This window comes from Eurypyga helias, unplaced genomic scaffold (assembly GCF_000690775.1).
Source record: "Eurypyga helias isolate BGI_N326 unplaced genomic scaffold, ASM69077v1 scaffold7603, whole genome shotgun sequence".
NCBI lineage: Eukaryota > Metazoa > Chordata > Aves > Eurypygiformes > Eurypygidae > Eurypyga > Eurypyga helias.
Window position 1 is genome coordinate 5704 of NW_010241779.1, and position 14757 is coordinate 20460.

The window sequence follows — 14757 nt, forward strand, 5'->3', positions numbered from 1 at the left end:
AAACTTACTGAATAGGCAAATCAGCCTTTTAGAAATAAATTAGGATCTTGCCTCCAAAAATCACGCATGAACACCACACTGTTTAAGGTAGGCTGGACCACACATCTCTATTTGCATGGAGCACAGCAGCCACCAACCCCACCCAGAACAGTGGGCGTTCTGCAAACGGATGTCTAGGCACAGCCATAGTGATTCGGGGAAGGCCAGAATTGGATACTTGAGGTTAGGGAGACTGAAGTCAGTTGGGAATGCTCCATATCCTCACCAGAGGCAAGGAGAAGGGTTACAAAAATCAAACCTGGCAGGTCACTAGTATCCATTACATGTGTGCAAGCACACCTGAACTATGCCTTAACAGCAATATCGTCAGGGAAAAACAACTGTAAAGCAGAACACCCAATTTTCAAAATGCTGAATGATAAACGTCTGATCTCGTTGCATCCCTGAAGTATCATTTCTCAGGTACACGTGGTCATTGTAGCCCACTTAAACAATTTCAGCAAGAGTCAAATCCTGTTGGAGCCTGAAGCAGCAACGTGATGAGTTGCAGATCTCAGGCTACCTCAAAACACTGTAGCTGTCTGCCACCTGTAACCCTAACAAGAGTTAAAGCTTGTATGATGGTGAGGAACAACAGTTTCAGTCCCTACAACCCATTTCTTTGTGTCTTCAGTTACAATTACACATCTCCAACCTATCTCCACTTTTTTTTCTTTTTAATACCAACAGCCACAGGATACTAGGTAACATCAGACAGCACGAGTGAGTAATTAGTTACAAAAAAGTTTGCCTGTACACACCAAAGAAACATTATTTATCATCACTACTTTCCGTTTTTAGAAGCCTGGCAATCCTTGACTAACTCTCGCAACATGCCAGGGACACAGGCAAATGATCTCACTTTACAGTTTGAAAAGAGAACAAGAAACACCAGGGACGTGAACACAAGCCCAGAGCAAGTCAGCCCATAAGCAGGATTACGATCGTGACCTGTCACACCGCATCACACTTCCTCTCCCCATTTTATTTCAACTTCTCTGCTCTCCTACAATCGATGGGGGGCTGCTACTTCTATCATGAGCCCCCTTCCAACAGAAAACACAAGGTTGCCTTCCCACACAACCCAGCATGACCTCTCAAACCCAACCCGCTCTGCAAACAACCCCCTGCCAGTTCCCTCCCACTCCCAGGGAGGTTCCCAGCCAGCCCACACCCCTCACTCCCTTCCCAAAGCAGGGTCCCCAGAAGGACCTGAGTCAGGGGTGAGTAGCAGGACAGCGAGTTACCTGGGGAAGACATGCTTGAGCAAAGACAGGAGACCGAGGACTGGCTGCCTTGGACGTGAGGTTCATGACAAAACTTGTTTCTTTGCAGCCTGAAGTGCCCCAGAACAGTGCTTCCCTCCACCCTGACCCTACCCACGTGATGCTGTTCCCGTGTGGGACTCCCTAGGAGCCGACAGGCTTCACAGGAGCCAGCCCAGCTGCAAGCAGTCTTAACCAAGCAGCGTTTCCCTGACTACGTGCTCAGCTTCGATTTTGCACACGCCGGGGCTACACTTCCCCTTCCTCTCCCCACTGCATGGCAACAGCCTCTAAAACCACACAAAGATCTGGAATGGGTGACAGAGGGCAGGATGAGCAGAACTTTATGATCTGCACAGCCTACGCTGGTGCCATCTAGGACACGCGTTTGGGGAGGAACTGCCCCCAGCCTCCCCTTATCCAGACAGAGCCCACCAGGCTTCTTCCAAGACTGTCTCCTGGGCACCCCTGAGCATCTATTTCAGACTTCACCAGATCCAGAGGGTACTAGGGACTCTCATCCCCAGAGCATGTGAAAATTGACTGGAATGCGTGAACCAAAGCCCGCACAGTCCAATGACTCCCTCAACAGCAAGTCTCCAGCTGTGGAAACCCTCCCTGATCTCGCCTCCCACTTTTTTCCCCCCAGTCACTAGGAAAAGAATGTGTTTCCTCCAGACATCGGAATGCCCAACCCTTAGCTTGCACATTCAAATAAAAGCATTTATTCATTTGCTATTCCCGTCACACGAACACCCTGGCACCTGGTTCCTTCCCTCTCCCTAAACTGCATTGATGTAACGTTAAGACAGAGAATTCAGTCTCCGAAAAGTCAAAAAAAATTCAGAGCGATGGTTCCCATGGCAATGCTGCTAACTCACAAACGTATCTGTCGTACACCCCGTGGCAAGGTCTTGAGAAAGAGGAACTCCGGCTGCAACCCGGACACCCCCATCCCCTGTCCTCCAGGCAAGCCGTGTAACCTTTATGCCGTTCAGGGGAACTATCTGCAAGGGGCAGACAATGCACCCGAGACCTGTTGCGCAGGGTAGCTCACACCCAGACCTTCCCGAAGCAAAGGGCACGAAGAGAGCGACGGCTCTGCTCAGACCGACGGCATCTAGAGTTTGCCCTCAGATTAGTGTTCGGGCACTGCTTGTGTATCAAGATGAACAAGCCAAGCACCAGGAGTAAAGGGCTAAGTTGGGGTGGGATGAATAATAAAGTCCTTCAAATGAAAAAAACCCAACCACCACCCCACGACCAGACGTTTAGCCTCTCGTGATCAGTTCAGACAGAGCAGGCACACACAAAAGGCTCGACAGACATAGTAGTGAGAATTATTTTGTGCATGTCTCCTGTGGCAGTTACCATGGCTGTGGAAATCCTGGCTAAGAATTCAACGGAGAGTCAGTTTATATATAAGCAGGTCAAGCTAAAATGCAGGAGACCAACTCGTAAAGCTCTACAAGAACTATTTTTACTGTGTGGAAGAGGTCAGGAAACTACAGCCCACTCTCACCACACAACACTCCCCATTTTGATATAAATAAAGCATTTTCAGTCTACAGTTATACAGTATTAAGCAAGGAAGACAGTGGGAAACTGCTTTGTTCTCTGCAGGTCAAGGCTTGACTCCAGATTTCCGAGAAACCGTCTGCAGGAGAGGAGACTGGGAAGCTCTCCCTCAGAAGAATGGGCACGTAACACGGGGATGGACTTTTTAGCAGGGCCTGTAGCAATAGCACAAGGGGTAATGGTTTTAAGCTAAAAGAGGGTAGATTCAGCCTAGATGCAAGGAATGAATTTTTTTTACAGTGAGGGAGGTGAGGCACTGGAACAGGTGACCCAGAGAGGCGGTAGGTGCCCCATCCCTGGAAACATTCAAGGGCAGGTTGGACGGGGCTCTGAGCAACCTGATCTAGTGGAAGGTGTCCCTGTCCATGGCAGGAGGGTTGGAACTAGATTACCTTTAAAAGGTCCCTTCCAACTCAAACCTTACTATGATTCTAAGAAATGCCATGGAAGCAGTCAGTTTAAAATGTTTGAGTTCCCTGCTCTGATTTTCAAATTCCCAGCTTAGACATTTCAGAAGAAGGTCTCCAAGAGATACGAACGGAGCTGTGAGCACAGGAGCTGCTCTCCTGGCTCTGCAGGCAGGGCAGCTTCGGTGTTTCTGCTCTTAGGACCTGCCAACCAGAACGGAACTGAGTCAGCCTGCTCAGAGCGGACCCTACGGTAACTAAGAAACTCACACTGTGGACAAAGTTTAGCCCAAGCAGAGGAGAAAGGGCACTCACTGGAGAGAAGTAGCTGGTCAGGGAACAGAAAACAGCAAGAGGTTCTCACCTCTGTTCCTCACAGCAACCAGGTGTTGTACATCACCCAGGAAGAGTTAGGGTGACTTCAGGAGGTTTAAGTGCGTTGGGTACTAACCTGCACAAGGCTTTTACAAAACCCGGGATGATGGCTATCATGAGTGTAAAAGCTGGCTGAACTCGCAGCACTTAGCCCCACAGTACTAGCCACAGACACAAAGTACAGCCCCTACCTCCCTAAATCTGCCTCAGTCTCTCTCGGTGGTGAGCAGGGCAGTGTGGTTCATACACACACAGATTTTAAAGGCCCGTGACAGCCAATCCTCAATCACAGATCAGTGAGAAGCCTCCCCTTATTTCAGCTTCTTGCACATTTCCAGCACACGGCTGTCCTCATCCATAACCAGTTACCCACCGCTGAGAATGTACTGCAGCGGGCCTGCATCCCCCAGCTCTGGCAGCTAACAGAGTAACCACTGACAAAGACACTCAGGAGTCAAGAAGAGGTTTCAATTGCACATATCCCTAAAGGCTCAGTGCCCGCGAATGTCTCCTTCACATACCTAATCAGTCTGCAAAAATTCTGCAAGGCAGAGAGTTAGCAACAGTAAAGTCAGGGAGGTCACAGCTTCAATGCTAAACAGGGCCCCGCTGCACTGAGCGGTGCACAAACACATACCAACAGACAATTGCTGCCCCACCTTCTGGGGACACGCTACGCCCCACCCAGAGAGCCCCCCCAAAGGGCAAGAGCAGGCTCACCGATTCCCAGGTGGGTGTTGATAGAGGCATAACGGGCTGTGCCAGTCAGATTCTTGTTTTCCCGGTAAGGGATGTGCTGGTGGGTCCGGGCATCTCGGTACTTCTTGGCCAAACCAAAATCAATGATGTATACTAGGTTGCCTTTTTTGCCAAGGCCCATAAGGAAGTTGTCTGGCTTCACATCCCGGTGGATGAAGTTCTTGGAATGAATGTACTCAATACGGCTGATCTGGAGGGGGACGATGAAGAAATAAATAGAGAGACATGCGAGAAGGAAACTTATCATAACTGCATTTGTTAAAAACAGTGCTCTATGCAGGGAAAGGGACACTTTTCAGAGAATATCATAGATGACAGCCAAGGAAAAGACACCCGATGGAAGCAGAGGGATATCAAGATGGAGGCAGAATTCCAGCCTGCACACCAACCCAGTCCTCAGTATGGGGAGGTCATCATTAGCACCACAAGGAAGGCCAGGAAGCAAGTTTGTACGGATTAAAACTTCCGAGCTCCAGCACTGACACCAGCCAACCTTCAAACTTCTCCAGGCTGGGAGAGGAGAGGGCCCAAAACAGCTAAGGGTCTTAAACCGAGGGCATGGGCAGCTGAGTCAAGATAGGTAGTGATGTCAGTCGTTCATCTCACAGGCAAAAGCATCTAAGCATGCAACACTAACACACGGGGAGCAGCAGGGGAAGGGAGGGATGGAGATCAGGAAAAGCCAGGAGTGCCTATGTTCCAGGCCTCCAGCTTCATCAAAGTAATAGAAACCTGGCAGCCACTTGCTCCTACATGAAAAAAGCCTGGGATGTAGCAGTTCTTGAGCAGAGGGGATGGGGCGGGGGGAGGAAGGAGGGGTGTGGGAAAGGCATGGAAAAGGAGAGTAGGAACAAATGCTTCAGGGGAAACTCACCATCTGGTCTGCCAGGAGCAGAACTGTCTTGAGACTAAATTTGCGGGAACAGAAGTTGAAGAGATCTTCCAGGCTGGGCCCCAAGAGCTCCATCACCATCACATTATAGTCCCCCTCTGCTCCACACCACTTAATGGAGGGGATACCCACTGGGGAAAAGAGAAAGATTAAGCCCACAGAACAGAGGAAAACTGCTGCATCCCCTGCTGAGAAGATCGTATGTACCACCGAATCATTTCCTTTCTAAGGCCCTCCAGAATAATTTCCTGCTTCAACCACTCCCCCGGCCCCATCCTTTCCTCCCCATCTCACCTCCTCCCTGCATCATCTTGTAGAACTTGCTTTCAATGTGGAGCTGGGGATGCTTGGTTTTGACACATTCCAGTTTGATGGCCACCTCTTCACCAGTCGCAATATTGGCTCCTGCATAGAAATGAGGGTGAAATGAAGATTGTGCAAGCTTCCACTGAAGCTAAACACTTTTAACTAGGCCTGTACAGATGCCAATATCTTAAAGATTTGCCCTGAAATTTATTCTCTGTGACAGAAATGAGATTCAGCCACCCCGACTGCACGCAGAGTTCCCAGCACTGCCATTTGCAAAGGCAAGCCCAGAGGAAGAAGGCACATGAACAGGAAACCAGCTCTGATCCTGCAGACAGGCTAGAACAACAGTCCTACGACTTGTTAACTGCCTTGTTATCTCAAAAGGTGCCAGACTTTGGGAAGTCAATCTGCATGCATCAGCAGTACCTAAACTGAGTGGAAGTTTTAGCTGTGCCCTGATCACACAGCCAGCCCCCCAGGCAGTGATAGGGAGTACCAAAAAAAACTGGTGAGGTACATCGTTTCAACAGAGCCAATTAGTTCAGGAGGAGACATTGCTAACATTCCCAGCTACCTCTGGTTTCTCTACAGCCCTGACCTGCTCAACACAGGCAATTCCCAAATCTCTAGATTCTTCCTCTCCCGAGGGCTTTAATAATACCTTTATCTTTTGCCAACGCAGAAACATTTTCTATATCCTAAATTAGAATGAGGTACATCGTTTCAACAGAGCCAATTAGTTCAGGAGGAGACATTGCTAACATTCCCAGCTACCTCTGGTTTCTCTACAGCCCTGACCTGCTCAACACAGGCAATTCCCAAATCTCTAGATTCTTCCTCTCCCGAGGGCTTTAATAATACCTTTATCTTTTGCCAACGCAGAAACATTTTCTATATCCTAAATTAGAAGCGTGAAGAAATAAACTGAATCCCCTACTGAATTAAGCTACTCAGGCCTCTTTGTTGAAGGTACTGCTAGACAGTTTGCGATGACACAAAACCACCGCCCCACGCACTGCTTTCCGAAAACAAGCCGCGAAAGCCAGCGCTCTGGTCCCAAAGTACACTGTCAGAGGAGGAACGGACTGGCCTTTCTCTTGCACTAGCTAAGAGGATTCCAGATGTTTCACATCATCCTAAAATGGAAAGAACGAAGATCTGTACACAGGTCACGGGAATGACACTCGAGACTTGCTTCTCCCTCCCCAACTCCTATGGCTCGCACACACAGACAAGCCCTTCCTCGGATCTGGAACTGTTAAAAGTTGCACTCAAACACAAATCAGAGAGCAGCTCTGAGCAGGAGCAGCTTATGAACACTGTCGGAAAATAAACTATTCCAGAACATGCGTGCCAAACATGAGCTGGAGTCAAAGGTGATGTCTTGTAGATATCCCATAGCTAGTTTTGGTAGGTCATGCCTCCTGACCCCTGGGGTAAGGCTTTTCTCAGAGTCCACAAGGACAGCTGCAGATAGATCATCCTCTTTCACACACCACCTCCAAAGCCAGGGACCGAAGAGAAAAAGGAAGCGTTCATACAACTGGATCCCTTCTCCCTCGGATCCTAAGGAGATCCACCTCCTGTTGAAGAGTTCTGGCTTGTAGGCAAAGTTAGCCAAGAGCTGCCTGCTAGCAAAGAGTCGCCATCTAGATACTACAGCGTCGGGTCGAGACAGACAAGCTGCTAGGAATTTGTAAGAGAGGAACAAAAACGATCTGGGCCTAGAGGGATTGATTTACTAAGAAAGATTAAAAGAGCTAAATATGTAACATAGACAAGAGATACAACTAAGAAGGGTGGGGAGGAAGAATGGGGCATGACAACAGTCTGCAAATATTCGAAGGCTGTAAACACTTAGGAGGGAGAGGAATTATTTAGGGTGCTCTGAGGGAGGGAAGGAGGAGCAAGGGGATGAATTTAATAAGGGTTTGTACTCAAGAGCCAGGAGAAGGGAAAGGCAAAAGCCACCCTAAGAGCTAGAGCCATTTGCCCAATGATTACTTTTGGAAAGATGCTGATGTTTTCCACTTAAAAACTGCTGGCCAGCAAAATAAATCTGTACATTGCCTTCACTCCACCACAGGACCCTTCTTACAAGTACCTGGAGTGCAAGGATGAAAGGGTCAGGAGAAAAAAAGGCTCATATAGTGAGAATGTGGACCTGGACTAGTATCTACCTTTTAAATTAGTTTTCAATCACTGGCCCTCATTCAGCATGGAAACACCCAGGACATCCAAACAGAGAAGGGAAAAAAGTGCTCTTATCTCTTTCCCCTGCCTTTGTGAAGAATCTCCTCCAAATGCTCTGCAGCAGCTCCCTTGTCTGTTCCCTGGGGGAGTTTTTCCCCTCTCCTTGTCCATCTGCTGACATACACACAATGATAAGTCTTGTTGACTTTCGGGAGCAACAGCATTAGCATTCCGAATGAATCCCACACCCCGAAGTTGAACAGTGGAAAGATGAGTGACTTCTCATCTCCAAATTACCCTGTGTGTTAGGACGGTGACGATGCACCCATCTACCTGGCTGTCTGCAGGTACAGAGTGTTATCTGTCAGCATGTAAAGCAGGAAAAGGGAGGGGGACATTTAAGATTCTGCAAAATGTGTCATTCAAACGATCAACTCAACCTTCAGCCCCACACTTCCCATTGCACAAACACACGTGTTTATCTCTTAGAAAAAGAAGAAACAACCCCGTGGCCTGGAACAGCGGAAGTAGGACCAACTGGACCTAACAAGGAGCTATTCTTCGCTGAGGGGGTCACCGATGAAACACTTCAGGCTTGCCTCCTCCCCACACCCCCAGATGTCTTCAGGTCGCTCCCCTCTAACATTTTTTGGCTAAAGATCTACCCAGACTGAGACCACCACAAGCAAGGAGGGAATTCATGGGTAGGAGTCTCTCTGGTCCTTTGTTCCACGCTTTAATCACCATCTTTTTTAAAGATACAAGTACAATAGCAACAGTTCTCCGCTGCCTCTCCAGACTGGAAAGCACCGCATTTCAGACAAATGCAGCAGAGCCTGCCTAGCTTCAGCCACTTGAGAGACGTATGTAGGATTGGGGATAATTCCTAACATCCACCCCCAGTCTCGCTCCGCTGTGGGGGCTGCACAAATTCAACTCATTCATCACGAGCTGTTTGAAACGGGGCCTCGGGGACAGAGGATGTCACCGGCTAAACAGGATCTTTCTGGAGCGAAAGCCTTGCTGCACGCCTGATACCATGAACAGTGCTCTCCCTGCGCGCCGGGCAAGCCAAGAGGCACGTCCCCCCCGCTCTCCCCACCGCCCGCTCCCCTCTCCCAGCTTGGCTCAGGAAGAATGGAGGGCTGGGAACAGATGGAAGAAGTCAGATAGGGCGAGAGAGAGTTAACAGGCCAGGAAACAAAGGGAAGGCACTCCCCTCCCAGCAAGGGAGGAGCCTGCCACCAGGAACTGTCCCCAGCCAGCGCAGGTCCCAGCATGCTTTGTCTACCCCACCATTCCCAGCCCTTCTCCACCGCCAACGTCCCCTCCAGTGCACCCCTGCCCGACTCATACCACATCCAGCAAACCTGCCCTGCCTCTTGGCCAACACCTCTGACAAAGCACCTCTTGTCCCACAGCCCCAAGGTCTCCATGACTCCTCCAAACTGGGTTTTGCTCTTCTGAGGGAGCGTTTTCAGAGGCAAACAGGGGAGCCAAAGCCCAGGGCAGCTGGATCTTATTTCCCACCCTGCCAAGCCAGTGCTGGCAGTATCCCCCCATAGCACATCTATCCCCCAAGGCAGAACACAGATGCAAGGCATTGTGCTTTAAGTCACAGCCAAGGATTAACAGGAGCCCATCCTTTGTGTCTGCCCATGTGGAAATCCAAGCTTCCTTCTGACAGAAAACCTACAAGCAAATCCCAAAGAGCACAGCACCCAGCACCCACTGGTTACAGTGGGAGAAGGCACTGACATCCTGAGAGGGAGGAGCTGGGAACAAACCATATAGCCCATGCTTGCCTCCAGACAGGGCTTGTCTGTCTCTGCCCAGTCTCCACACCATTATCGAGAGGGAGCCGAGAGACAGATCTGGTGCAGGAGAGAAGTCCTCCTGAATGAGTCCCTCTGTCTGCAGAACAGACTGCAAGAGGACAACATGAGCACAAGCGTCCTCCAGACACACCAGAGACTACGTGCCCCATCCCTCCAGGCTGGGGAGTCACCCAGGCTCCAAGAAGTCTCGCTATCACTGCTTCAAAACACGCTGGCTTGCACCTCAATGAGCATCACAAGGGCTTTGATACTGCATTCAAGTAACTCGGTGGAACTCGGCAGACAGAGGCATCCCACTGCGCTCCCCACACCAGAGCACCGGGGCTGCCTCTGCCTCTCCTGTTTGGTTATGGGCAAGGCGGGCACAAGCCCCTCACCAGACCCTGTTTTCCATGCCCCCTTTACACAGATGTATCACCTGTTCTGTGACGCAGAAGCCTTTCCATTCAGTACCTCCCTTCTCTCTCCACAGGCTTACCAGATGTTTTGCAAGATCTTGACAACTCCTACTGTCCTAGAGAGGGTCTGGAAGGCTTCAAGCCCTAGCACAGGTGGAAAATGCTGTGTCCAGGCTCTCTCCCCTCAACCCTGGGAATTGAAAGCACTGTCACCTAAGACACTAACTGGCTGGAGGGCCACAGAGGAGTGGGCTGCAGTGATGGCAGCACACGGTGGAATTGGGATCCCAGATCCATTATTTATCATCTTTGTTTGTGCTCTGGATAAAGGTGGCAACAAAGCCCGTTACTGATGATTCCCACAGGATGCTTAATCAAGAGAGGCTGCCAACATCAATCAAGAGAGAAAAAAATAAAGCAAGAGGGAACTGGGGATAAAAGCCAGAGGTAGAAAACAGAAGGTGATTTACAAACACAGGGAAAAGTAATCTGAGCTAGAGGTATTCAAGGAAAGGAACTCCGGGAGGGATGGGAAGTTGCTGCAGAACCCAGAAGCGATCTCCTGCAATACAGCTGACATGGCAGTACGGCCAATTCTGCAACCTGATACAGTACTGGTGATGGGGGAAGCCAAGGAGACCCAAAGCAGCCTGTGCAGAGGCATCACGTTACAGATGACTGAAGGGTTGCCCTTCCCTGCCCAGCACTGGGAACGCCACACCTCGAATGCTGTGTGCGCTCCAACTTGATCACCAGATGGACAAACTGGGGAAAGAATACGAAGGAGCAGCAAGAATGAGGCGTGGTGGACGCACTGGGATGCAAAACACCATTCAACCGAGCAAATTAACAGTCAAGGAACGTGTGATAACCATCTGCAAGTACCCAAAGAGTGCACACACCAAGAAGGGAGAGGGCAACCGTTCTGCTGGCCGGCAGGGTTACAGCTAAACAGGTAGTGGTGAGAATGAGACGACAGGTACAGCCACGCCAGCTTTCATGGAGGGGTCGATCAGGCTACTGGGTAGTCTCGTCACCCTGGCCCCACATGGTTTGAGCCAATAAAAACACCAGGGAACGTATCTACACATCAGTGTGCTGGCTTGGAAGAACTTCTCCCCAGGTGACCTGCTGTGGTAACAGGAAACCCAGAGTCTCATGGGCTCTGTCCATTGAGCTCCCAGCTCAGGTCATTCCAGACATTAACTCTAAATCTTATTACAGATCTAACAGATCTGGGCCCCAGGACTTTAACCAGGCCAGCCTCTCTGACCTGTTTTAGACCTCCTGGACTCAGACCTCTCTCTCTCAGGTGCTGGACCACCTCTTCCACTATCGAGCTCCCCAAAACCTTATTCCTTCTACCCTGAGGGGACAGCCATCTCCTCCCTTTCCACCACCCACTCTTTACAGTCTATACTCACACACCCCCAAGCTCAAGAAAAGGAAGCGAGAGAACTGGGGTAGGGTGTATGACAAATACGCCCCAAGTAGTCCAAATCTCCATCAGCCTGATCAACCACCACTGTCTCTCCAGTATCTGCAAGGCAAAGCTCAACTCATCCCACCTTCTTTGCCATCAGAAGGAGCAGCAGCAACTAGCAGTATTTCCTGAAGCTCTTTCTCTCTCCACCACCTCCAACCTTATATGGTGCCCACAAACATCAACAGGCAAGAAAAACAACCCCAAAACGACGCAATTGAGGAAAGCAACCTCGCAGGTAGAAGGACGGAGACTCGCACTCACCTAGGTAAATGTCTCCAAACGAACCGCTGCCAATCTTTCTGCCCAGCCGGTATTTGTTCCCCACTCGAAGCTCCATGGTTGAGGCGTGCTGAGAAGAGAAGCACAGAAAGCGCAGCGTCAGAGCAGAAACAGGAAGTGAATCATGTAAGGCTACAGCAGAGGCCTCCCCACTGCACCCAGGGGCTGGGTACAGTTTTTAATCTTGAAATACTTCGCTGTCTACATGGCCTCCATCCCCCTTCCTGATGTCCAGGGGCAGCGTGAGCTAGAAACGCTGCAGGACCGTGACCCTTCCCAGCATGTTTTCTACGTTCCCATTATGGAAATGAAGAAGGATTGAATCTTCTCTCCACCATTTTGTTCAGGGACTGGGGGTGGGGGCCAGAAGAACCCTCCTAAGAAGGTTTTGGTGGGTGACCACACCACCATGAAGTGAGATAGCACTGCTCCTGGTGACCCACAGGACCTGTCACCTGGGCAGTGGTAACCGCAGGAGACACCAGAAGTGACAGGCACGCTACACCCCATAAGGAATGCTCTCTGCCCCAGCACCTTGGTGGCAGCGAAGCACAGGAGCCAAAGGCTTCGAGAGGCAGACAGACTGCCAGGAGCAGGCGACTCCATCACCCCTGGGCAGGGGCCGGCACAGGGAACAGGGAGGAGACACCTCAGGAACTGAACCCTGTCAGGAGAGGCACTGACTGGGAACACCATTTGCTTATCTCCACACACTTCTGCTGATGGGATCACAGCCTCCTTTGGTCTACCTGAGCCGCTCCGTCCCTGCTGCCTACCCAGGTGTGCCGCTGTTTGTTTTTAGCAGCTCAGGCCTTTCCTCATCCCTTTACCCGAGGTGATTAGTAACCCTCTGACCTGCTCTACCCCATCGACATGCCCAGGCTTAGCCTCCTCACCTTCCCCAGAAAACCGACTAGGTAGAAGGACCACGGCCGCAGTTTGCTCTCCTGGCCAAGCTCAACTTCTGCTGCAAACACCTCGGCCAAACGGAGTTCCAGCAGTTTCCCCCCTTAACAGCCTCTTTTTCCCTTGCCTCTTCCATGGCCACCAACTTATCCTAGGAACCGCGGCTCTTCGAGACAGCCAACGCGGCTCCTTTTAGAGGGATCTGCCACACTCCTAATTTATGCAATGCCACATTATTAGCGTACAAAATGCAGACAGGGAGCCTGTTGGGGACAGGAAAGGTGAGGAATGATTCATGTTTTCACAAGCAGGTGAGAGGAACTTTCCCTTGCTGGAGCTCAGTGGGAAGGAAGCATCACTGAAGGAAGGACGGGAGGAATGGCCTTGTGAGACACAAGCACAAAAAAACATAATCCCAGCGACAGGATTCTGGGCATACTATAAACCCAGAGCTGCTTCTCCTACCCCAGGAGATGGGATTACAGAAAGAGGAATGGACGGGCTGCGGAGACGTACAGGGAAATAATCCTATCAAGGCATTCAGGGGACGTTGTGAACCCTGAAAGCAGAGCTCCAGTCACGAGAAACCACACACAAAACACTCGGAGATGGAGTCCCCTCAGCCAGTATTTACTTATGCGTGTGGGTTTCTGCACGTCTAAAGTCTACAGAACCCCGTGGCTATTTCTGACTTTCTTACTACAAGGAACGTAGGCAGAGCCTTGGGAACCGAACCAGGAGGCAGGCGTACCTGGGTGAGGGCGCCGCAGACAGACATGATTTTTATCCGCTGCCTGCTGTTCTGTGTAGCCACATTAACATACATCTGACTTGCTTACACTCCTACTCCAATAAGCGATCAAAGGTCTGTGTCCCCAGGAACCCATCACACCACCGTCAGGAAGACAGCTCTCCAACCTCCTTCCTTCGTGGCCGTGGTTGCCCAGGCCTGCTAACCCGGAGCACGCCAGTCCAACTCCCAGTCGGGGCGAGCAGGGCCAAGCAAGAGGTCCCTGTGGGGTTCCCCCCACACCGGGGCACAGCGGTTACTGCCCTGCAACACCGCAGTCCCCAGCCTAAATCGGGTCGCACCCCGCTGGGACAGGCAGGAGCCAGGTTAAGAAGGGTTTCTCGCACAACTAGGCAATGGCCCTCCTAGCTGATTGAGCAACAGGCTCCATAGGGGAATCTAAAAAATGCTCCGGGACGAGGGGGTGGAAGCGGGAAGCAGGATAATGGAGTCAAAAACACGGTCTCGCACAGCTGTCATTTTGCCTTATCTCCCCCCCTCCCAACACACACACAAGTGTGCTTAGAAAGCCTGGGTGGACAACACCCAGAGAGCAACAGCCTGGATTCATGGGAAGGGGAGCAGGCAGGACACACACATCCCACCCCCCAACAACTGCTCCAGGAGTTCCAACATGCACCGCATTCGCTCCTGCTTCACACGCGTACCCCCACCATCATCATCTCAGCTTCAGCTCTACTATTACAAGAGGAAAGAAAAATTTTACCTACACAATTCGTATCATTACACATGAAATTTATATGACTATTTTTTATACGTGTAAAATGTGAACAGCCATCCCACCCTCCCCCACTGTAGGGCTTACCCCTTCCCCCCCCCTCGCCCTGCCACCCTCCCTGCGCTCTCTCTCCGGCCAAGGCAGCGCTCCCAGGGGCTGCAGGGCAATCGTTTAGTTAAACCATTTAGTTTTCCAGAAGGGATTAACACACGTACAACCCCAAAGCAAAGCAAAGTGTGCGCTCGGCGCGAGCGTCCGCATACGTGAACACCCAACGTTACAGACACCTACAAGATACTACACGGCCTCGAGAAAATTATAAATTACTCGCCAGCGCTGCTTCCCCACACGTACCGTTTTGCACCAATCCCCTTTTATATAACATAAAATCCCCACGTAAGGCACAAAGGCCATTATATAAACACGCGATGGAGCCGATCTCCCAGCACCGATGGCGACCCAAGGCGCAGGGACCGCCTCGGCGGGGAGGACGCGCGCGGGGGG

The 14757-nt window shown here is 50.8% G+C and overlaps 1 protein-coding gene across 1 annotated transcript in view; it reads right to left on the bottom strand.

The window, feature by feature from the left end:
• Positions 1 to 11883, bottom strand: part of CSNK1E (casein kinase 1, epsilon) — a 17093-nt gene extending 5210 nt beyond the window's left edge. Inside the window, exons 1-4 of the mRNA XM_010148855.1 lie at positions 11801 to 11883; positions 5610 to 5720; positions 5298 to 5446; positions 4385 to 4613 (exon numbers count right to left, since the gene is read on the bottom strand). Coding sequence (XP_010147157.1) covers positions 4385 to 4613; positions 5298 to 5446; positions 5610 to 5720; positions 11801 to 11876 — 565 coding nt within the window. The 5' untranslated portion in view covers positions 11877 to 11883. The remainder of the gene's footprint in view (positions 1 to 4384; positions 4614 to 5297; positions 5447 to 5609; positions 5721 to 11800) is intronic.
• Between the last annotated feature and the right edge of the window lie 2874 nt (positions 11884 to 14757).